This window comes from Peromyscus maniculatus, chromosome 23 (assembly GCF_049852395.1).
Source record: "Peromyscus maniculatus bairdii isolate BWxNUB_F1_BW_parent chromosome 23, HU_Pman_BW_mat_3.1, whole genome shotgun sequence".
Lineage (NCBI taxonomy): Eukaryota > Metazoa > Chordata > Mammalia > Rodentia > Cricetidae > Peromyscus > Peromyscus maniculatus.
In genome coordinates this window covers 42,426,384-42,449,140 of record NC_134874.1, presented here as the reverse complement: position 1 = coordinate 42,449,140, position 22,757 = coordinate 42,426,384, and the positions used below count along the sequence as shown (strand labels likewise).

Here is a 22,757-nt window from a genome sequence, read left to right as displayed (position 1 = left end):
CTAACCACCAGGCCTGGGGGATCGGGGGGGGGGGGGGGGGGCGGGGCTTGAGCCGTCCTCACATGACTGTGGGAGGCCTGGGAGGGAGACAGGTGGAGAATTGAGGGACGTGGCAACACCCGCTGAAGCTCACTCCAGTCTGTATCTTGAACCTGGGGTCCGTCCACCCCCACCACAGACACTTCCTCACCCCGGCTACAGGGGCTGTTGGCGGGGCATGGCCCTTTTCCCTGCAGGACTCTATTGGCATCTCCGTCCTGTCAAGGGCTGTGGGGGGGGGGGGAGAGAACGAGCTTCGTGTGTCCCCAAGCCGTCCATGATTGGGGCAGTTTCTCTCTGCGAGCATCTGGCCACTGGACGGCTCGGAAGGTTTTAGAACCACTCACTCTTGCTTTGATGCCGGGCAAACCTGGACTCCCAGCGGCCACTCTGGGGGGATGAGGGAGATGAAGGAAGTGCTTACACTGACTAGGTAGGTCAGGAGCTGCTGCTGGCCACTGCCCCTGCGGCTGCAGAGCCAAGCTTCTGGAGGTCCCAGACACAGGCTGGGTGAGAATGACTTAGGGCCAGTCCTGAAGCAAGGGCTGGGCTTAGAGCATGGGCTCCCCGTTACACCTGGAGGCTTTGGGGGGCATTCAGAAACTGCTTTTGGTCCAGCCCCCAGTACAGAAGGTTTCAGAATATGGCTCAGGTTAAGAGAGGGTCCCTGTGTGTGTGTGTGTGTGTGTGTGTGTGTGTGTGTGTGTGTGTGTATGCGCACACTCACAGCATGGGGGGTGTCCAGGGCTGAGAACTGGGTCTAGCAGACCATGCTGTGTCTAGAGTAGTGTCCCAGCAGGGTTTGTTTTCTCTTTTCTTTTTCTTTTTTTCCTATGTAGTATTGCAGATGGAATCCAGGGCCCTGGGGATGCTAGGCAGGGGCTCTACCACTGAGCCACACCCCAGCCCCTCACTGGGGATTCTAGGCAGGTGCTCTACCACTGAGCCACTCCCCAGCCCCTCACTGGGGCATTCTAGGCAGGTGCTCTACCACTGAGCCACACCCCAGCCCCTCACTGGGGGATTCTAGGCAGGTGCTCTACCACTGAGTCACACCCCAGCCCCTCACTGGGGGATTCCAGGCAGGTGCTCTACCACTGAGTCACACCCCAGCCCCTCACTGGGGGATTCTAGGCAGGTGCTCTACCGCTGAGCCACACCCCAGCCCCTCACTGGGGAATCTAGGCAGGTGCTCTAGCCTGGCCACTGACTGGGGCTCTCTAGGCAAGGGCCCGATCACTAAACTACACCCATAACCTTTTCTTTAAACTTTTTGTTTTCAGACAGTTCACTGAGTTACCTGGCCTGGCCACAAATTTGCTTGCCTTAAATTTTCAGTTGTCCTGGCTCATTTTCCCAAGTATCTGAGATTATAGGCATGTGCTATCAGGCCTACTTGGTGTGTGTGTGTGTGTGTGTGTGTGTGTGTGTGTGTGTGTGTGTGTGTGTGTGTGTGTGTGTGCCACCATTCTAACTATGTTAACGTTCAGTTGGAGGCAGTAAGCACACTCGCGGTTCTGTGCGCCTATCACCACCATCCCCTATCAAGACATTCTCATCTTCCCAAACTCTCTTACACATTACACACTAACTGTCCCTCCACCTCCCTGTTTCTGAGATCCACCATTTCTTGATTTCTCAAGGACCCTTCTCTGAGCAGACTCACACCCCATCTGTCTGGTTGGGGTCTGGTTTGATTCACTTGGTTGTGTGGTCGCAAGGTCCATCCGTGTTGGAGCAGGTGTCAGGACATCATCTTTCTTACAGCAGACTAGTAGTCTACACTGTGGTACCCATATCGTGCTTAGCCAACCACCTGCTAAAGAACCACTGTCTCCCGGTGTGGGCTTGTCAGGCCTGCCCACTGTGGGACAGTGCTGGGAACCGGTCCACACTTGGGATGGAGGACTAGAGGCCTGTCTCTCTGTTCCATCTCTGGCCAGCCTCCCCTCCTAAGCAGTGTCCCTCTGCCCTCCATCTCTGAAGTATACCCAGTTGTGCCTATTGGTTGGGGTTCCCCAGAGTGGACTCCTTGGGTTGCTAGGCCAGCCACAAAGCATTCAGGCTTCACTCTGCATGCAGGCACTGTGATATCAGGCCCACATGCATCTCAAATGTGGATGACACCACCTTTCAAACCTAGGCCCCTGACTCTTAGGCCACCGACAACTTGAGATGTAGGGTCATTTTCTAAGCTCTTACTTGGCACCAGGCAGGAAGGTTGTCTGAGGGTGGCAGAGGGTGGCCTGGTACATCGTGGCGAGAAGGCGTGAGAAGTGTGACTGTGGGTGTGGGAGGCGTGTGCTGTTCATAGAGGCCGGGAGCTGAGGCTTTCTGCGATGGAGGCTGTGATCAGTTTCTCCCTGGCTCTGTGCACATGTGCGGTACCCAGGGTGGGGAGACCGAGGTAGGCAGGCGGGCACAGGGTGCTGTGGGTGGAGTTGGCAGCGGGAGCTCACTGGTGGTGGACTGTCACTGCCACATAGTTGGCAGGGAGTAGGGGGACCCAACACCCTGATATTATCCAATATAAGAAGTTAGGGAGAACACCACTGCGTTAGCTGGTGGAGGCGCCTGATCTGGTTTGGAGAGGTAGAGGAACAAGAAAAAGGCAAGCTGGGTGTATAGAAGGATCTGGAACAGCAGTGCAGAGATGTAAGATCATCTAGGGTTTTTGTTTTTGTTTTGTTTTGTTTTTTGATCTTTTTGTTTGTTTTTGTTTTTGGCTTTTCGAGACAGGGTTTCTCTGTGTATCAGCTCTAGCTGTCCTAGAACTCACTTTGTAGACCAGTCTGGCCTCGAACTTAGGGAGATGCACCTGCCTCTGCCTCCAGAGTGCTGGGATTGAAGACTTGCGCCACCACCTCCCCGCTTGTCTAGGTTTAATGACCACCTGCATTACACTTTTTTATTACTCTTATTTATTGTGTGTGTGTGTGTGTGTGTGTGTGTGTGTGTGTGTGTGTGTGTGTGTGTTTGCATGTCACAGCACACATGTGGAGATCAGAGGACAACGTGCAGGAGTTGGTTCTGTTTCCTGCCATGTGAGTCGTGGGGATCAAGTTTGTCCGTAGGCGCCAACACCTCTGAGCCATCTCACTGGCCTTGCATTTATTTATTTATAGACAAGGTCTCACGTAGCTCAGGCTGGCTTGGAACTCATTGTGTAGCTCAGAGTGACCTTGAACTTCTCATCCTCTGCCTCCACCGCCCTCCTGAGTGCTGGGATTGCAGGCATGCACCCTCCATCCTTGTTTAATGCGGTGCTGGGGATGGAACCTAGGGCCTTGTGCATGGTGGGCAAGCCCTCTACCAACTGAGCGATGGCCTCAGGCCTGTTTTGGTTTTGGAGACAGGGTCTCACTATGTAGCCCTGGCTGGCCTGGAGCTTGCCATGATTCTGCTTTAGTCTTCTGAGCACTGGGGTGACAGATCTGCATGATGATGTTCAGCTCTTAAAGATGGTCTTTGAAAGGACCCCCCATTGCGCACTGATTCATGGATCTGGGAGCATCCCACCTATAGGGAGAATCGAGGTGCTCCCAGGAGGTGCTTGGCTCAAGCATTGCCATGGTTACAGAGGACACCAGGGGCTTGAATTTGGGGTCAGGAAGTCATGCTCACAGGGAGGGTACAGCCTACAAGAGAGGTGTGTAGGGCACAAACTGACCTGATATGTGGTATGTAGTTGGTGCCAGAGGCCGATAATCCTAGGTACTTGAAAAGCTGAGACAGGAGGATCACAGATTCAATCCTAAGCAGCGAGGCTTCAGAACAAGTTCATGGCCAACCTAAACAACGTAGTGAGGTAGTGAGACTGTCTCCCAATAAATAAAAAGAAGGCTAGGATTTAGCTGTGAGTTCTACTCTGCATTCAGGATTCTGAGTCGGAGAAGCCAGAAGGCCAGGGTATGTGGGCTTGGCTTTACCTGGGGCAGTGGGGGCCACGAAGCCCAGCAACCAAGATGTGTCCCAGCTTTTGACTGTGTAGCAGGGTCACCAGCTGATGTTGCAGACGGGATGCATCCAAGAACCTAGGTGGAGTGATGTGTGCCTGTATCCCAACCCTCAGGGTGTGTGAGGCAGCTGGATTGCCATGAGTTTGAGGCCAGTGTGAGTTACAAAGTGAGACCTTGTCTCAAAAATAAAAGCAGCTGGGCATAGTGGCGCACGCCTTTCATCCCAGCACTCGGGAGGCAGAGGCAGGCAGATCTCTGTGAGTTTAAGGCCAGCCTGGTCTACATAGTGAGTTCCAGGACAGCTAGAGCTACATAGTGAGTGAGACCCCCCCCCCCTCTCTCTCTCTCTCTCTCTCACACACACACACATACACACACACACACAGTCAATCAATCAATCAATCAATCAAATAATCCCCCTGAAATCAATAAATAATCTGAGAGTGACTGAGTTGGATGGTGTTGGGGGTAGAGCTTCCACTAAGGTTGTGGGGAGGGTGTTGGGATGCGTAGGTGGGGTTGGGTGTGCCTCTGAGGAGAGGCAGAGCTGGGGCAGCCTTGCCAGGTAAATACTTCTTTCTCCTTTTTAAAACCTCTCCCAGCGCAATCCCTATGTGACCAAATTACCCGATTACATGAGAATGCAGTGGTGTTTAAACCCCGTCTCTTACAGAGTCATCGCTGCCAGCCAGCTCTTAAAATAGGTTAGCATCCAGGAGAGCAGCCGAGGTGCAGACCAGGGAGCCTGAGCGGCCGTGGTAGTGGGGACAGAGGGAGATGTCGAAGGCAGAAGAGGCTGACAGCCACCCCCAAGGAGAGGTGTCAGGGCACTGTCCTCATCTGAATGGGAGGGGCGGTCCAAGGGCAGGGGTGCTCCACTCGTGGGTGGGGGTAGGGGCCTTGCCTAGGGGAGAGCCTGAGCCCCTCCAGCGTCCAGGGCCCCGAAGCTGACTGAGCACCAACTATCTAAGAAGCACAGCTTCGCTTTGGGAATCTGCAGCGTTTACAGGCAACCATTTCTCTCTGGGTGCTCCCTCCCATCCCAGCGGGGTAGGAAAAACAAAACAAACAAACAAACCAGCTAATGGAAGTCCAGGGAAAAGGACCTCCAGGCAGGTGGATTGCTGGGGGGCAGCTGTGCATATGTCCCACCTCCTGAGAACCTTGGATTCTATCTCTCTGGAGAGGTTCCTGTCCTCTAGCTTTGAGCTGCCCACCCGCCTCAGGCCCGGGTAGCTGCCGGACTTATCTGGCCAGGATCTCAGCTACGCATCAGCCTTTGGAAGAGCAAAGGTCTCTAAAGCTGAGCCACGGGCCTCTGCCAGCGCCACATTCCACTGATAGGGTCCACTGCTCCACCCCCCCCACCCCCCCACCCCCCCGCCGCCTAGGACTTGGCCAAGGGGCACACCTGTCCCACCTGGCTCAGCCCCAGAACACGCCTGACCTGCTCAGGTACCTGAGAGCTCCTCCCGGAAGCACACCCAGGGCCTGAGTCACCTTGAAGGGACCAGAGGAGGAAGGGCAGGGGGAGGGGGTGTGGCCTTAGGGAGCCAGGAGGGGGAAAGCAGAGTAGGAGGATGATGGCCTTGGGCAGCCAGAGTGGTGGCCCCAGCTGGAGTGAGCACTGAGCAGCTGGGGCGTTGGTGGGTGCTGAGGACTTAGTCTCTCACTGGTGGTCTTGGGCTCACTGTTCCACATCTGTGGCCACTCTTGTCCCAGGGCACTTTTGTGGCTTGTTCTGCGATGACACAGGCCCTCTAACAGTCTCCATGCCACTGGGCAGAGAATTCTGGGATCCTGAGTGGCTAAGAAGTGCTCCAGACAGAAGCAATGAGACTTAGTGAGGTGGTGTTATCTCCTGTGGGGAAAGTACATCTGGACGGAGCCAGGACCATGTAGGGAGCACCTGGAGGGCCTGAGGGGGCCCTGGCCAGCTTTCCTGAGGAACCTAGCCAGTTTTGGCCTGTGCACAGGTTTCAACCTGACCTTTGCTCTACTCACAAGCCCACCCTGGACGGCTAAGGTACCCATCCAGGCCATGGTGGCCTTCAGTGGCCCAAATTCTGGTGAGCCTTTTGTTCTGGTGGGTGTGCAGGTGGCAGACAGTGAGTAACCGAGGCACTGAGGTGCAGGTAGCTGGGACGTGGTTAATCGAGAGTTGACTTGCTATACACACTCGGCTGTCCCGGAGACACCCCTCTGGTGAGTTCAGAGCTGGGTGAGGTGCTGGCTGGCCAGAGTCCACTTCTATATTGGTGGCTTCCAGGGTTGTGTTACCCAAGGTCACCTACCATGGTCAAGACATTTTAAAACATAGCCTCAGCCTGGGGCAATGGCTTGATGGGCAACAGAGCTTGTTGTACAAGCCTAAGGGCCTGGGTTCAAATCCCAGCACCGGTGTACAAAGCTGAGCATGGCTTCCTATACTTGTAACCCTAGTTTGGTGTGTGTGTGTGTGTGTGTGTGTGTGTGTGTGTGTGTGTGTGTATGTATGTATATTGGGGGTGGGCAGAAACAGGAGTGCTAGAGTTTGCTGGCTGCCAGCCTAACTGCAGGCTTAGTGAGAGACCCTGTCTCAAGGGAGCAGTAGGTTAGTCAATGTCCTCCTCTGGACTGTGCACAGACACACAGACACACACACACACACACACACACACACACACACACACACACACACCAGCCTCAAAGCCAGGTGTGGCTCACCCCTGAAATCTCACCATTAGGGAGGCAAGAGCATCCTGAGTTCAAATGCAGCTTGGGCTACATCATGAGACCTGGTCACAAAACTAAGAGTTGGGAAGCTTCCAAGGCTGGGGCAAGGCCCTGTGGCGGATTGGAAGGGCTTGGAGGGCGCCAGGGACTGGCAGCCTAGGAGCCCTCCTGCCTTTCATAGCAGGGACAGGGCAAACGTGACTGGCACAGAGCACAGGGCAGGCCAAAGCGCATGCTGGAGTCAGGAACGCACCTGACCCACCCGGCTGGCTCTAGGCCATCCTGTTCGCCTACAAGGCTTTCCTTGGGCGGAATCTTCGCAAGCCCCAGAGTACAAGGTCAGTGCCGAGGGGATTTCAGATTGGGGCAAGGCAGGTGGCCACACCTGCTGCCCTGGGCTTGGCCACGCTCTGTCCTTTGCCAGGCTCTGCCTGTGCCGTTCCCACTGCACTCCACACCTCTTAGCCTGCGCCACCCATCGTCACCGCTAGAGCTTGGGCTCTTCCTCCAGGAAGGCCTCCCGGCTTCCTGCCCATGCTTGCCTCCCACTGCTGGTTCCTGGCCACACACAGCTGCCCTCCTGGGGCCTTTCCTTGCTGTAAATAAAAGTAGTCTTCTGGGATTGGGGCCGGTCTGGGCTCAGGCTTTCACAGCAGGGTCCCATTTGTTCATGAGTTCGACTCTAAAGTCCTGGCACCGAGTGACAGTTTAGATACAGCATAGGTCAGAGCGCCTCCTCCCCCGCCTTCTTCCCCCCACTTCCCACCAGAGTCCAGGGGTTCAGGGTGGGGGAGTATTGCCACCTCTGGGGACTGGGAGGATGCCTGTGTTCCTGTACTGGGCTGGGCCCTGTCTGCCTGAGGCCTAGGGCTTGCCTGAGGGGAGGGCAGGGAGTGGACACTGCGAGGCTGGAGTCCCAGCTGGGCCTGGCCTGCAACCCGTCCCGGGCCCTGTCACCTTCCATCCCCAGCCTGGGGTTGAGGACACACCAGGAGTTCCTGATTCCACTCTGCGCCAGAGGCTTGAGGTCACCAGCTCCCTGGTCGGAACTGGAACAAGAGCTCTGACTCTTGACCAGGCGAGGTGGCCTTCCCAGGCCCCTGTGAGATCACAGGGGAGAGGCGGTCCTTCCAGGTAACCAGGCCAAAGGGCTCAGCTCGAGAAGTGCTTCTACCCCAGGGTCTCTGTCCCAACAGTACCAGCCCCCAAGGGACCAGGGAGGTGCCCCAAGGACAGTGGTGGGTCCTGAAAGACACTGGCTGGCACTCAAGCCCCAGATCTACTACAGTGTGACCCCAGGCAGCTGTCTGAGCCTGTCTGAGTTAATTTGCTTTATTCCGTAAACTGAAGTAATGGCAGGATTTCACCTTTGAAGGTTATGACGGGGCTGGGGAGATGGCTGAGCTGGTAAAGAACTTGGTATCCAAGCAGGACCCCTGTAAAATACCACGTGTGGGTCTCTGAGACTTGCCGGCCAGCTAGCTGGGCTGGCGAGCTCCACGTTCAGCGAGTGACCCTGTCTCAATAAGGTAGAGTGACTGAGGAAGAGGTCTAGCATCAACTTCTGGCCCCTACCTACACATGCGCACACAGGCACAAATACGTACACAGGCATACACAGTACACACGCGCTCACAAACACACACGTGCGTGCACACACGCACGCCTGGAGGTCACGTGGAGATGGAGTGAGGCTATGTGGTTGCTTCAGTGTTGGGCTCCAGGGAGCACCCATGATGTGTGGAGGGGGAGGGGCTGAGGGGCAGGCTGGGGCGGAAGGGGCGGGCTTATCCAAAAGACCAGTGGATCCTGTATCGGAGCAGCCTGGGTCTGCAGGCGCAACGCACATGTCCGACCGGTCATACCAACACTTCTTCCACAAAAGCTCCACCTAAGGCTTGACCCCAGGGCCAGCACCTGGACAGGCTGGCTGTCCTGGGTTGGTTGGTGGTGGAGAGAAGGGGAGGCTGTGCATTCCTGCTGTCCTACTGGGGGCGCCTGTCAAGACGTCACGCTGCGCGGCGGATCCTTTGCGTCCAGCTGGAGGAAGTGCCTGTCAGCTGCCGATCATTTTTGTGATCTTAGCACATCCTCAGGAGCTAAGGAGATGACTGGCTTAGTAAATCCCATGCTGTGCAAGCAGGAGGACCCCACTCCCATCCCCAGAACCCGTATAAAAAAGCCGGGAGTGGTGGTTATGTCTTGGTAATTCCATCACTGGGGAGGTGGAGACAGGAGGATTCCCTCAGCCTTGCTGGCCGGCCAGCCTAGCCAATTTCAGGTCAAGTGAGAGACTCTGTCTTAAAAAACAAACAAGCAAGGGGGAATCCAGGTGTGGTGGCACACACCTTTAATGCCAGCACTTGGGGAGGCAGAGGTGTGCCGTGACTTCGAGACCAGACCACAGAGTGAGACCCTGGCTCAAAAGCCAAAACCAACGTGGATGGGGCCCGAGGGATGATGACTCCCTCAGGTTGTCCTCTGGCCTCCACACACACATGGACACATATGAACATGCAGACACACACACACACACACACACACACACACACACACACGCACACACGTATAAAAATACAGTGACATGCTCCTTTGCAGCCCCGTGACTGAGGGGGTTTCCTGCCACCCGCAGAATCCCTTGGGCAAGCGGCTGCTGTTTTGCCTGTTTCTGTCGTCTGTTCTTTGTTGTGTCTCTGAGCTCCAACCCCGCTCTCCTCAGCTCAGCCTCTTCCGGGTGTGGCTGCTCTTCCACCTTTCCCACTCCTGACAGGAGCCTTCCAAGAGCAAGCAGATCTTTTTAATTTCCTCAAGATAATGTATGGCCCTCTTCCCCTAAGTCCGCTTTCAGTAACACATCTCTTGTTGTTTATTTTGAGACTGTCATTTAATGACGACGTTTCTCCCTCTCTCCTCCCTCAAACCCTCCCATAAATCCCTCCCTCTTCACACACATGGGCTCTTTCCCCATCAATTGTTATTGCGTGCATATAGGTTTATATGTACATACATATTCCTAAATATGACCTGTGGAGTCCATGTGCTGTTACTTGCATGCATGTTTTCAGGGCTGTTTGGCACTGGACAACCAATTGCTGTGCTCCTCCTGGGGTGGGGGGCCCCTCTCTCTCCCAGCTTTCCTCCGTTTCCTGTCGTTCTTTGTGCAGGGTTCAGGCCTCATGGGCCTTTGCCTGTCCAGTTTGGCGTGGTCACTGGTGTCGTCCTTGTTCCGCTCATGGTTGGGCAGTCATGTTGATGACACTTTAGGAAACATAATCTCACGGCAAGCTCCCCGATCCTCTGGCTCTTACAATCATCTTGTCCCCTCTTTTGTTATGTTCCCTCAGCCTTAGGTAGCAAGTGTCCTGTAGATGTATCCATGGGGGCTGGGCTCCACATCTCTGCGCTTTGATTGGTCAGGGTTTTCTACAATGGCCTCCATCTATGGCAAAGAGAAGTTACCTTAATGAAGCGCGAGGACTACACTTATCGGTCTAGACCCTCTAATAATGTATATTTTAAAATATATTTATTTGGGCCGGAGAGATGGCTCTGCAGTTAAGAGCACTGTCTGCTCTTCCAGAGGACCTGGGTTCAATGCCCAGCACCCACGTGGCAGCTCACAACTGTCTGACACTCTCACACTGACACATCTGTGGGCAAAAACACCCATGCATATAAAATAAAATAAAATGTAAAATATATTTATTTAACATTGAATGATTGAGTGAGTGAGTGAATGATAGATGGACAGAGCCTCTCTATGTGGCCCTGACTGGCCTGGAACTCACTCTGTAGACTAGGCTGGCCTCAAACTCACAGAGATCCACCTGCTTTTGCCTCCTGAGTGCTGAGATTAAAGGTGTGCGATCAATTGACTTATCTATCTATCTATCTATCTATCTATCTATCTATCTATCTATCTATCTGTCTATCTATCTATGTGCACACATGGGTTCAATAATTTAGTACTAAGTTCTGAAAGCAATGCCATTGGGCTCCATCTTGGTCTCTTTTCTGGGCTGTCTTGATGGTTTGATATCATTCATTCATTCATTCATTTACTTGTGTGTACGGTGTGTGTGCATATGTATGGGGGTGCATTTATGTGTGTGAATTCGGGTGTGCACATGCCACAGTGCACATGTGGAGGTCAGGAGACAACCTCTGGTGTCTCCCTCACTTTGAGCTTGTTGGTGGCAGGTCGCTTTGCTATTTGTGTGCATGTACATCCATCAGTCACTTGGCCCATCTGTTCCCAGGGGTTCTCCTGGCTCTGTGTCCCATCTCCCCATAACAGCACAGGGGTCACAGATGCTCACATTATGCAAATGGCTTTTGTGTGTGTCTTGGGGATCCACACTCAGGTATTCACTCTTTCACTACAAATACTCTTACACCTGAGCCATGCTCCAGCCTCGAGTCTGCCTTTTGAGCTCACATATGAATTCTAGACTCATTTGAAAATTTACTTCATTAGGATTCCCATTGGAAATATTGTGGAGATTACAGTAAGTCCATAGATTAATTTGCCAAAAGTTTATGTGTTGACACTCTTGCCTCTTCTAACCCAGAAACAGCGTCTTTCCATGCTACAGATCATTAATTTCTTTTTTTTTTTCTTTCTGTTTTTGTTTTTTTGAGACAGGGTTTCTCTGTTTCTCTGTGTAGTCTTGGCTGTCCTGGATCTCACTCTGTAGACCAGGCTGGGCTCAAACTCACAGTGTTCTGCCTGCCTCTGCCTCCCGAGTGCTGGGATTAAAGGCGTGCGCCACCGCCTCCCGGCCAGATCATTAATTTCTATGCACAATATTTCATAGTTTTCTATATACTGTCTTTCTCATCTGTTGTCATATTTATCCTGAGGTCTTTCATGTTTTTATAGTAATATAAATAGTTTGTTGTTGTTGTTTTGAGATAGGGTCTCACTATATGGCCCTGGCTGGCTTGGAACTTACTATGTATACAGGGCTGGCTTCAAGCTCAGAGAAATTCACCTGCCCCTGCCTCCCAAGTGCTGGGATTAAAGGTGTGTGCCACCACCGCCTGGCCTCCCTGCTTGGTTTTCAAGTGTTAAACCAGCTTTGAATTCCTGGTAGAAGCCACTATGGTTTATGGTGTATCACTCTGTTTATGTATTGTTGAATACTGTGTTAGTTAGGCTTTTGTGAGACCAAATTCCCAAGAGACACATCTTAGGTCTCTCGGCTCCAGGTTTCAGAAGTGTCATGCTGGGGAGGGGGTGGAGGGGCAGACAGCTCACATCTGGACAGGCAGGAAACAGAGGAAAGAGGTGGATACCAGGAGGTGCCCGAGTGAGATATGTCCCTAAGGCTGAACCCTGAGTCACCTGCTTCTTCTAACCAGACACTATTTCCTGCTTTTCAACACCTCCCAATAATGTTGTTGTGTTACGAATAAATCAAGGAATTAATAATCTCTTGCCTGGATCAGAGCCCTCAAGATCCTAAAAACGCCAACACACACACCAAAGTGCACTTTGCTAGTATCAAAGTCTGGTTGAAAATCAGAATTAACTACTGTAGTTACACAGGCATGAGGACCTGAGTTTGAATCCCCAGGAACCATGTAAATAAACCCTGGTATATCAGTGAGACGGGACTCCACCCTCCAGTCGTGAGCTGCCCGCTCAGGGCCGTGGTTCAGCTATCGGGCCAGATCTCAGCTGTGAATCAGCACTTGGAAGGGCAAAGGCCTCTAGAGCCAGGCTCCATCAGCAGGATTCACTGCTCACGCCTCCCAGAGACAAGCATAGCCCCAGAACTCACTGGCCAGGCAGTCGAGCTGAAATGGCCTGCTCCAGGTGCAGCAAAACACCCTGCCTCAAAAGACAAGGTGGAGGTCAAGCAAGGAGGGTGCCCGGTGTGAGCCCCCTGCCTCCGCATGTACACATGCAGGTGAGCACAAGCACATGCATACACATAACACATATGGAAATGAAACATACCGATAATTGAAAACATAACTGCCACAGATATAAGCATCTCTTCATGGGCACCTCTTTATCTCTCCTCGGTGAGTAACTAGCAGTGAAATGGCAGGTTTATTATTATTTTTTTATTTTTTATTTTGTATTTTTGTTTTGTTTTTTCTCTAGACAGGGTTTCTCTATGTAGCCCTGGCTGTCCTGGAACTCACTCTGTAGCCCAGGCTGGCCCCGAACTCACAGAGATCCGCCTGCCTCTGCCTCCCGAGTGCTGGGAGTGTGGCGCCAATGTCAGTCTTTTAAGTAATTAGACATCCTGTCTTGGCAAGATGGCTCAGCGGGTAGTGTCACTTGTTGCCAAGCCTGATGATTTGAGTCTCATTCCCTGGAGCCCGTGTTGTGGGAGGAGAGAATTGACTCCCACAAGTTGTCCTCTGACCTGCACATCATGACACACCCACTCACATGCGTTCATGTATTTATACAGAATCAATTAAGGTGGGTCTAGAGAGATGGCTCAGCAGTCAAGGCCACTGGCTGCTCTTCCAGAGAACCCGGGTTCGAGTCCCAGGACTCACATGGCATCTATAACTCTAGTTCCAGCATCTGATACACTTTTCTGGCCTCCTTGGGTACCAGGCACATGTGGTATACATACATGCAGACAAAATACCCATATACATAAGATTTTTTAAATTAAAAAATAAATTAATATAATTTAAAAAAAATTTAGAGCTTCTTAGCTGGACCAGAACTGGGTAGGCCTATAATCTCAGCAACTTGGGAGGCTGAAGTAGGAGATCAAAAATTCAAGGTCTTTCTGCAATACAGAGTTAGTTCAAGTCCAGCCTCAGCAAATTAGTGAGACTTTGTCTCAAAATAAAAATAAAGAGGGCTGTGGATGTGACTCAGTGGTAGAGCACCTGCCTAGAGTACCTAGTGAGGGGCCGGGGGTGTGGCTCAGTGGTAGAGCACCTGCCTAGAATCCCCCAGTGAGGGGCTGGAAGTGTGGCTCAGTGGTAGGGCCCCTGCATAGAATCCCCTAGTGAGGGTTTGGGAGTGTGGCTCAGTGGTAGAGCTCTTGCCTGGTGTGCACAAGGTCCTCAGTTCCATCCTCGCCACCTCCTGCCATGGCCCTCCATGGGACCCTGCGTCTATCCCTTCTGGTCTCAGACTGAGCTTTCCTCATGGGCATGCCCTAGAGTCCTGGCTGAGCTTCCCTGACCTCTGCCCTTCCCTTCTAGATCCTGACTGGGCGTCCTACACCCTGGGTGTGTTCATCTGTCTGAGCTGCTCTGGGATCCACCGGAACATCCCCCAGGTCAGCAAGGTGAAGTCAGTCCGTCTGGATGCCTGGGATGAGGCCCAAGTTGAGGTATGGGTCAGGAGAGGGATGCTGGATGGAGTGAGGGGCATGGGTAACCCTGTGGCCATATATGGGGTGACCCTAGCTCCTTCATCTCTAGATAATGGGAACCTTGAGGGTCTAACCTGTGAGGGGTTCTGTTGCTCCAATGGGACTTGGGCCAATTCAAACTGACAGTTTCATAGCCATCCTTCCCTGGAGCCATGTGATAACAAAAATCAAAGCACTTGTCCATCTGTCCACCCACATTCATCTGTCCATCCACTCATCCATCCATCCACTCATCCATCCATCCACCTATCCACTCATCCATCCATCCCCTCATCCATCCATCCATCCATCTATCCATCCATCCATCCATGCATCCATCTATCCATGCATCCATCCATCCACCTACTTATCCCTCTATCCATTTACCCATTCACTCATCCATTCATCTAGCTAGCCAACCAGTCACTCATTATCTATCCATCTACTTATCCACTCACCCATGCATCTACTCATCCACTCACTCATGTATCCATTTATCCATGTATCCACCTATCCATCTATTTATCCACCCACCCACCTATTCATTCATCCACCTACATATTCACCTACTCACCCATCCACGCATTCACCATCTATGTATCTATCCATGCAATCATGCAGCTATGCATGCATGCATGCATGCAACCAACCAACCATCCATCCATCCATCCACACACCTGCCTATCCATCCATCCTCATCTTTTCTTTTTTTTTTTTTTTTTTTTTTTTTGGTTTTTCGAGACAGGGTTTCTCTGTGTAGCTTTGCGCCTTTCCTGGGACTCACTTGGTAGCCCAGGCTGGCCTCGAACTCACAGGGATCCGCCTGCCTCTGCCTCCCGAGTGCTGGGATTAAAGGCGTGCGCCACCACAGCCCGGCCCATCCTCATCTTTTCATGTTTCACCAGTAGCGTATGGTAGTCAAGGGCTCCACCGCTGAGCCACATGCCAGCCCCTCACTGGGGGATTCTAGGCAGGTGCTCTACCACTGAGCCACAGCCCAGCCCTTCACTGGGGCATTCTAGGCAGGTGCTCTACCACTGAGCCATACTCCCAGACCCTTACTGGGGGATTCTAGGCAGGTGCTCTACCACTGAGCCACACCCAAGCCCCTCACTGGGGCATTCTAGGCAGGTGCTCTACCACTGAGCCACACCCCCAGACCCTTACTGGGGGATTCTAGGTGATTAGATTTGGCAATTTTCCAAGTCACCCTCCTCACCATCCTAGAGGAGGCAGCCAATTATGCTGGACCAAGGCTGTCCTTGGTCCAGTGATTCCATGGGGCAACACTGGCAGAGACCCGAGGGTGAGGCACTGTTGTCTCTGACCATGCCTGACTCTAACTGGGAAAGGGAGCCATCAGCCTAGGGAAGAGAACAGTTCCCACGCTTGGAGGAATCTGGACTTGAACTACAGAGTACTCCATCCTGTACTATCCATAGTCTTTCAGGTCTCAAGGCTTGCATACTTGTTCTCAGTGTTCTTTAGTTGGTTGGTTTTCAGAGACAGGGTCTCATGTAGCTCAGGCTAGCCCAGCTCTGGCTATATATCCAAGGATGACTTTGAATTCCTGGTCCTACTGTCTCTGGCTCCCAGTAATGAGATTTCAATCGTACATCACTACTCTCTTGACTTGCTCTTCTCGAGATTTTTGTATAAGATTTTTTTTTTTAATTATTTTCTGTGACCAGTGCAATGGTTTGGCAGGCAAATAAAGGCACTTGGGGTAAAACCTGATACCCTGAGTTCAGTCAGTGAGTTTAATCTCTGAACATGGTGCAAGGAGAGCACTGACTCCTGCCAGTTGGCCTCTGACTTCCACACATGAGCTGTGGCACATGGGCACTCACACACACAGGAAATAAGTAAGTGTCACTGAGCAAGGTGGTGCACACCTTTAATCCCAGCACTTGGCTAGGCAGCTCTAAGTTCAAGGCCAGCCTGATGTACATAATAAGCTCCAGGCCTGTCAGGGCTACAGGTGGGAGACCCTGACTTTGAAAAAAAAAAAAAGAAGTGAAATAAAATAAAAACATAGCTGAAATTTTATTTTCACTCTGTATCCCAGGCTGGCCTGGTACTTGCAGTCTTCCTCATCCCAACCTTCTGAGTAGATGGGATGATGGGCGCGCCCCCGAGCCTGCTGTTGGGTGTGTTTTAATAACGTGCTGCTGCTGTGCACAGGGCACATTCACCAGGCCCAGCAGAGCGCTGATGGACCGAGAGTCCGTCCCTCCGCTGACTTCGGCCTCTCACCCACTCCTCACGCCAGGGACCACCAGGGACCAGTGTTTTGTGCCTCTTTTGGGGAGACGTCGGCCAGTATGAGTATGCGTGTGTCTTTTTGTTTTGGTTTGGTTTTTGGCTTTTTGATGTTTTTATTTATTTGTTTCATTTATTTTACATACCAACCAGTTTCCCCTCCTTCCTCTCTTCTCAGTCCCTCCCCCACCTCCCATCTATCTCCCTCATCTCCCTCATCCACTCCTTCTCTGTTCAGAAAGGGGCAGGTCTCCCCTGGGAGTCAACAAAGCATGGCGTACCACACTGAGGCAGGACCGAGCTCCTCCCTCTGCGTCAAGGCTGGGCGAGACATCCCAACATGGGGAATAGGTTCCCAAAAGCCAGCTCAGCATGCATGCGTCTTTAGCTCACACCCAGGGACTGCCGTCTTCTGTGCTCCACCATGGTCTCTAGTGTATGTGGACCACCATGGCCTTGCCCACTCCCATGGGAATGGACACTTCGGTTATTCTTTCTCCTTCTATTTCCTATTTCTTTCTTTCTTTTTTCGCTTTTTTGAGATAGGGTTTCTCTGTGTAGCTTTGCGCCTTTCCTGGAACTCACTCTGTAGACCAGGCTGGCCTCGAACTCACAGAGATCCGCCCACCTCTGCCTCCCGAGTGCTGGGATCAAAGACGAGCGCCACCACCGCCTGGCTGCCTATTTCTTTTTATCTTTCTTCTTTTTCTCCTTTTATTGTTTTCAGAGATAGGATCTAATGTAGCCCAGGCTGGTCTCCAGCTCACTTTGTAGCCAAGGCTGACCTTGAACTCCAGGTCTTCCTGCCTCTGCCTCTGAGTGCTGAGATTACATCTGCATCATCACACCCCTCTTCTCTTTCATTTTTAAGAGCCAGGCTCTCTCTCTAGCCCAGAGCAGTTTCGCACTCAGGATCCTCCTGCCTCAGCCTCCTGCGTATTAGGCTGGCATGCCTCAGGTTGCTCTCAGTCCTCTCTCTCTGTTACCCTGGGGTCCCCTAAGCTGCTTCCCAGTGTGGCACTTGTGCTTCTGCTAGCTCATTGGTGGCCGAAAGTCTTAGAGGTGGTGGTATAAGGTCAGGGGCTCTGCAGTTTGTGGGAGTCAGGCCTGATCCCCCCCGTAGCTCCTTACGGAGGAGCTCCAGCCTGGAGGAGGCCCCACCACATCCCGGCTGACACTTGGTCAGTTCTGACCTGACCTGACATGTGGGTGCTCTTCCCAGGGAGGGTGGGCATTTCCTCCTCTTGAGCTGAAGGACCAGAGAGAGTTTTCTCACCTCAGCCTGCCCTCTGCTCTCTCGATGGCCCGGCTGTCTTCACGGCTTTCACCCTCTCGGGGTTTCTTGACATGTTCAGGAAACTCGCCCACTAAGAAGCCGGCTCATTGAAAATAGATTTTCAAAAGTTTCTTGGTTTTACTCATGGTGGTTTTTGTCATGGAAATTTTTTTTTTTTTTAATCTTGGCTTAGTCAAACTGATCAACCCCCCCCCCTTTTTTTTTTGTTGTGGTTTACAGCATACTCAGACAGTCCTGAGAGCTGGCTGTGTGTCGTCTTGTGTACATGCGTGTATGGGTGCAAGTTTGTGTGGCGGCCAGAGAACAGTCTGGGGTGTCACACCTTCCTCAGGCACTGCCCACTTTTTATTTGTGATAGGGTCTCTTGTTGACCTAGCTGGCTATGGACCTTCCATCTTGCCATTGATGGATTATAATAGAATGTCTCTACACCCGCTTTTCACATGGGTTCTGGCATCCAACTCAGGGCATCACATTTGTAAGATAAGAACTTTACCAACTGAATCATCTCAGGCCCTGAGAATGGATTATTTTATTTCAGTACCAGATATGGATCCTGGGGTCTAATATCACTAGCCCCTCACTGGGGGATTTTAGGCAGGTGCTCTACCACTGAGCCACACCCCAGCCCCTCACTGGGGGATTCTAGGCAGGTGCTCTACCACTGAGCCACACCCCAGCCCCTCACTGGGGATTCTAGGCAGGTGCTCTACCACTGAGCCACACCCCCATCCCCTCACTGGGGGATTCTAGGCAGGTGCTCTACTGTAAGCTCCATCTCTGGCCCTGGATGGATGTTTTTAATTTTTAATTTTGTGTTGCTGTGGTACTGAGGACGGAACCCAGGGTCTGATTTCCCAGACTCTCAAGAAAGGATTCTAGGCCAGCCTCTTCCACTGAACTGTACATTCACAGTCTCTGAAGATTTTTTTTTAGTAACAGCTTTATAAATATGACTCATATGTACACCACTCATACGTATTTTTTGAAGATAAGATCTCGTCATGTAGCTCAGTCAGGCTTTGAACCCTACTATCCTCTTGCCTCAGCTTTTCAAGTGCCGGGGGTCACAGATCTGTGCCACCACCCCTAGCCTGATGGTTAATTTTAAAGTACACTTCATACTTATCACCAGGGGCTGGCAAGATGGCTCAGCAGGTAAGGGCACTTGTCATCAAGCATGGTGGCCCGAGTTCGATCTTCAGGGCTAACTGACCTTCTTCCTCCCCCTTTTCTGCTCCTTCCTTCCTTCCTTGAGACAGTCTTTCTCTGCACTCCAGGCCGGCTCTGAGCTTTCATTCTTCCTGTCTCAGCCTCCACAGCACTTGGATGACAGACCCGTAACTCCTCACCCAACTCAGGGCCCTTTCTTTAGTTCATTTTGAAGTTTAAGCAGCATTTGTTTACTATTATTGGGTGCGTGTGTAATAGTATGAGTATGGAGGTCAGAAGACAACTTTGTAGAGTCAGTTTTCTCCTTCCCCCTGTGTGTGAGTTCCAGGGCTTGAGTTCGGATCACCAGGGCAATTCTAGGCAGGGGCTCTACACTGAGCCACACCCCAGCCCCTCACTGGGGGATTCTAGGCAGGTGCTCTCCCACTGGGCCACACCCCAGCCCGTCACTGGGGAATCCTAGGCACAGGCTCTACTGCTGAGCTCCATCTCCAGTCACTGAGAGGTTTTTTTTTTTAAGTTTTGATTTAATAAACAGCTAGCACCTTTAGCTATGAGCCATCTTGTAGGCTCATGAGTTGCTTTCAAAATTGTTATTACATGTATTTGTGTGTGTGCCCGCCCATATGTGTATGTGCTGTGGCATGTGTGGAGGTCAGAGTACCACATCCAGGAGTAAGTTCTCTCTAAATGTAGGTCCCAAGGATCAAACTCAGGTTATTAGGCTTGGTGACATCGAGCCCCATTCCTGTCCCCTAAATTCAGTTTATTGTGTTATTGTGTGCGTAAGTCTGTGTAGGGTATGTGAATAAGTGCGGGCACACATGTGCCATGGTGTGCATGGGGCGATCGGAGGGTAACTGGAGGGTAACTTTCAGGACTCAGTTTGTTTCTCCGCCGTGGGTCCCAGGAGTCAGACTCAGGTTGTCTGGTTTGTGTGGAAGGTGTTTGAACCTGCTGCGCCACCGGCCCCTCAGGGACCTTCCTTTAGGGCATTCCTTCTATATACGGGAGCCCACGTCCCTGGGACAGAAGGGTTCCAGGAGTCCCATCCCAAGGACTGGCTAAGTTCTCAGCATCCTGGTTCAGAAGACCCCGCGGTGGCCTAAAGGACAGCAGCCGCCCAGCAGCTCCCCTTGTCCCTGGATCCAGGGCTCCCTGGCTCTGACCCTGCCCCCCTCTCTTGCAGTTCATGGCATCTCACGGGAACGAGGCCGCCAGAGCCACATTCGAGTCCAAAGTCCCGCCCTTCTACTACCGTCCCACGTTCTCCGACTGCCCGTGAGTACACAAAGGACTCTGTCAGGACGCTGGTAAACATCGCGGGGCCTGGCCCTGGGTGGCACTGGGCGGGCCTAGGGGGCAGGCGCAGGGGCTGCGGCTTTGAGTTTGGGTCCCCAGGAGCCCAGCAAGAAGGGCCCAGGCTGTCTCCACCATCTGGCCTCTATCCATCTATATATTCGTTTAGGTGTCCATGTATGTCTGTCTGTCTATCTATCTATCTATCTATCTATCTATCTATCTATCTATCTATCTATCTATCTATCATCTATCTATCTATCTTTCTGTTTGTTTTTATGGAAGGGTCTTGGTCTGTATGTAGCCCAGGCTGACCTAAAACTCCTCATCCTCCTGCCTCAGCCTCCTGAGTACTAAGAACAGGCATGAACCCCCATTTTCGTTTTACTGCTTGTAGTATCTGAATGGACCTGGGTGCAATGGGGGCCGTTGGGGTCCCTCCCCGGGATCTTAAGTGGGTCTTGGGCCTCTTGGATGCTCCTAGTGGCCTGGAAGCTGCCATCAAGTGGGGCCAGCCCCTTGGTGTTCAGAAATTGCAGAAGAGGAACACAGGGGCTAGGTACCTACCTTCTCTCAGCCCTGGTTTCCCCATCTCCCAAGCTAGCAGGGATAATGAGGTAGTGACTGCCGTCCCCTGGGTTCCCAATCCCAGCTCTCTGTGTAAGCCCCCTCCTCCTCCCGGCATATGAGGAAGGAGCTGGATCCCTCTCAGCCCTAGCCAGGGGTGCACCTCCACGGAACCCCCTTCCGGCCCTGCCTGGCACTGTCCAGTTCCCAGGGCCTGTGTGGCACCTCTCAGTCCCCCTGAGTTGGGGGCCCTTTAATTCCACAGTCCTTAGATTCTCCACGATCTTCCTAGCAGTCTCAGGGTTCCTTCAGGGCAGGGCATCCCACCATGTCTGTCTTCTTGGGTTTTGTTTTTGTTTTTCGAGACAGGGTTTCTCTGTGTAGCTTTGCGCCTTTCCTGGAACTCACTCCATAGACCAGGCTGGCCTCGAACTCACAGAGATCCGCCTGGCTCTGCCTCCCAAGTGCTGGGATTAAAGGCATGCACCACCACCGCCAGGCTAATGTCTGTCTTCTTGGGTGCCCAGCACAGACAGCTTCTCCTAAGGACTCAGGAAGTCAGACAGGGTGGCGGAGCCTAGCCTAGCCACAGGGGCAGCTTGGCCCATTCAGCCTGGGTGCTGACTTCCACGCTGGCCACCTCTCACCTTTCAGCTCCTGGACAGCCTCTGGGCCTGGCCCGCCCTGTCTGCCTTTCCCCAGCAGGGTACCACAGCTCACTCTCTTCCCTAAGCAGTGTGGGACCAGATCAGTCACGCCCCCTGCTCTGACGACAGGCGTGCTGCCATGGAGACCCAACTTGTGCACTCGGGGCCTTCACTCCACCTCGTGTAGCCCCTGACAAGAGGCTCTGGGTCTCAGAGGGGTTGAGAGAACTCCCGGAGGACACAGGGGCCGGGATCCACACTGGAAATCCCCACTTTGCGGGCAGGCAGAGGCCGCCCTGACGTGGGTCAGAGAGAGGCCAGCCTCAGGCAGCTGCGTGGCTGTGCAAGTTGCTCACCCTTCTGGAACTTTCCAGGAGGAACTTTCCCTTTCTTGGAAACCTGAGCCCGCTCCTGCGTGCAGCGACCCCTCACCATGCTCCCCCTGCACCCTGCCTCTCCCCCTCACTCCCAGGCCTGCTCAGCGACCCCTCTCCACTCTACCCCTGCACCCTGCCTCTCCCCCTCACTCCCAAGCCTGCTCAGCGACCCCTCCCCACTCCCCCTGCACCCTGCCTCTTCCCCTCACTCCCAGGCCTGCTCAGCGATCCCTCCCAACTCTACCCCTGCACCCTGCCTCTTCCCCTCACTCCCAGGCCTGCTCAGCGACCCCTCCCAACTCTACCCCTGCACCCTGCCTCTTCCTCTCACTCCCAGGCCTGCTCAGTGACCCCTCCCCACTCCCCCCTGCACTCTGCCTCTCTCCCTCACTCCCAGGCCTGCTCAGCGACCCCTCCCCACTCTCCCCCTGCACCCTGCCTCTCCCCCTCACTCCCAGGCCTGCTCAGCGACCCCTCCCCACTCTACCCCTGCACCCTGCCTCTTCCCCTCACTCCCAGGCCTGCTCAGCGACCCCTCCCCACTCCCCCCTGCACCCTGACTCTTCCCCTCACTCCCAGGCCTGCTGTGGTTAAGTTCTGGTGCACCTGGGCCCCGCCCAGGTTCGTGTTTGCTCAGCGTTTTTTCTTGGATTGACTCACTTTGTAAACCCAAGGTCCCGGTGTGTGTGTGTGTGTGTGTGTGTGTGTGTGTGTGTGTGTGTGTGTGACCTGCCCAGCCCAGGCCAGCAGAGAAGCCTCCAAACACCAGGCATGGGATAGAGGTTGCTGCTCCCCAGTGAGGTTCCTAGGGTCACCTCTGCAGCCCTGACTTAGGGGTGCAGCAGCCTGTTGCCCCCCCCCCCACATCTGCCCCTGGAGCCCCTGGTGGGGACTATGGCTGTACCCCATCATCAGACTTTCTGTTAGGTTTTGCAGGATCTGACCCTGGACGGTGAGAGGGGAGGGGATCGCCCTGAATCTGCAGGGGACAGGAGGTGAGGGCGAGAGAAGGGGAGAAGCTGAATGGGAGTAGTGGGGGGGGGCGGTCTCAGGCCTGGGCTCCTGATTGCAGAGGAGAGGCT

The 22,757-nt window shown here is 53.1% G+C and overlaps 1 protein-coding gene across 1 annotated transcript in view; it reads left to right on the top strand.

The window, feature by feature from the left end:
- The window catches only part of Adap1 (ArfGAP with dual PH domains 1), a 51,530-nt gene that overhangs the window by 2,201 nt on the left and 26,572 nt on the right, over positions 1-22,757 (top strand). Inside the window, exons 2-3 of the mRNA XM_076561394.1 lie at positions 13,902-14,032; positions 19,975-20,066. Of these exons, the coding sequence (XP_076417509.1) occupies positions 13,902-14,032; positions 19,975-20,066 (223 nt within the window). The remainder of the gene's footprint in view (positions 1-13,901; positions 14,033-19,974; positions 20,067-22,757) is intronic.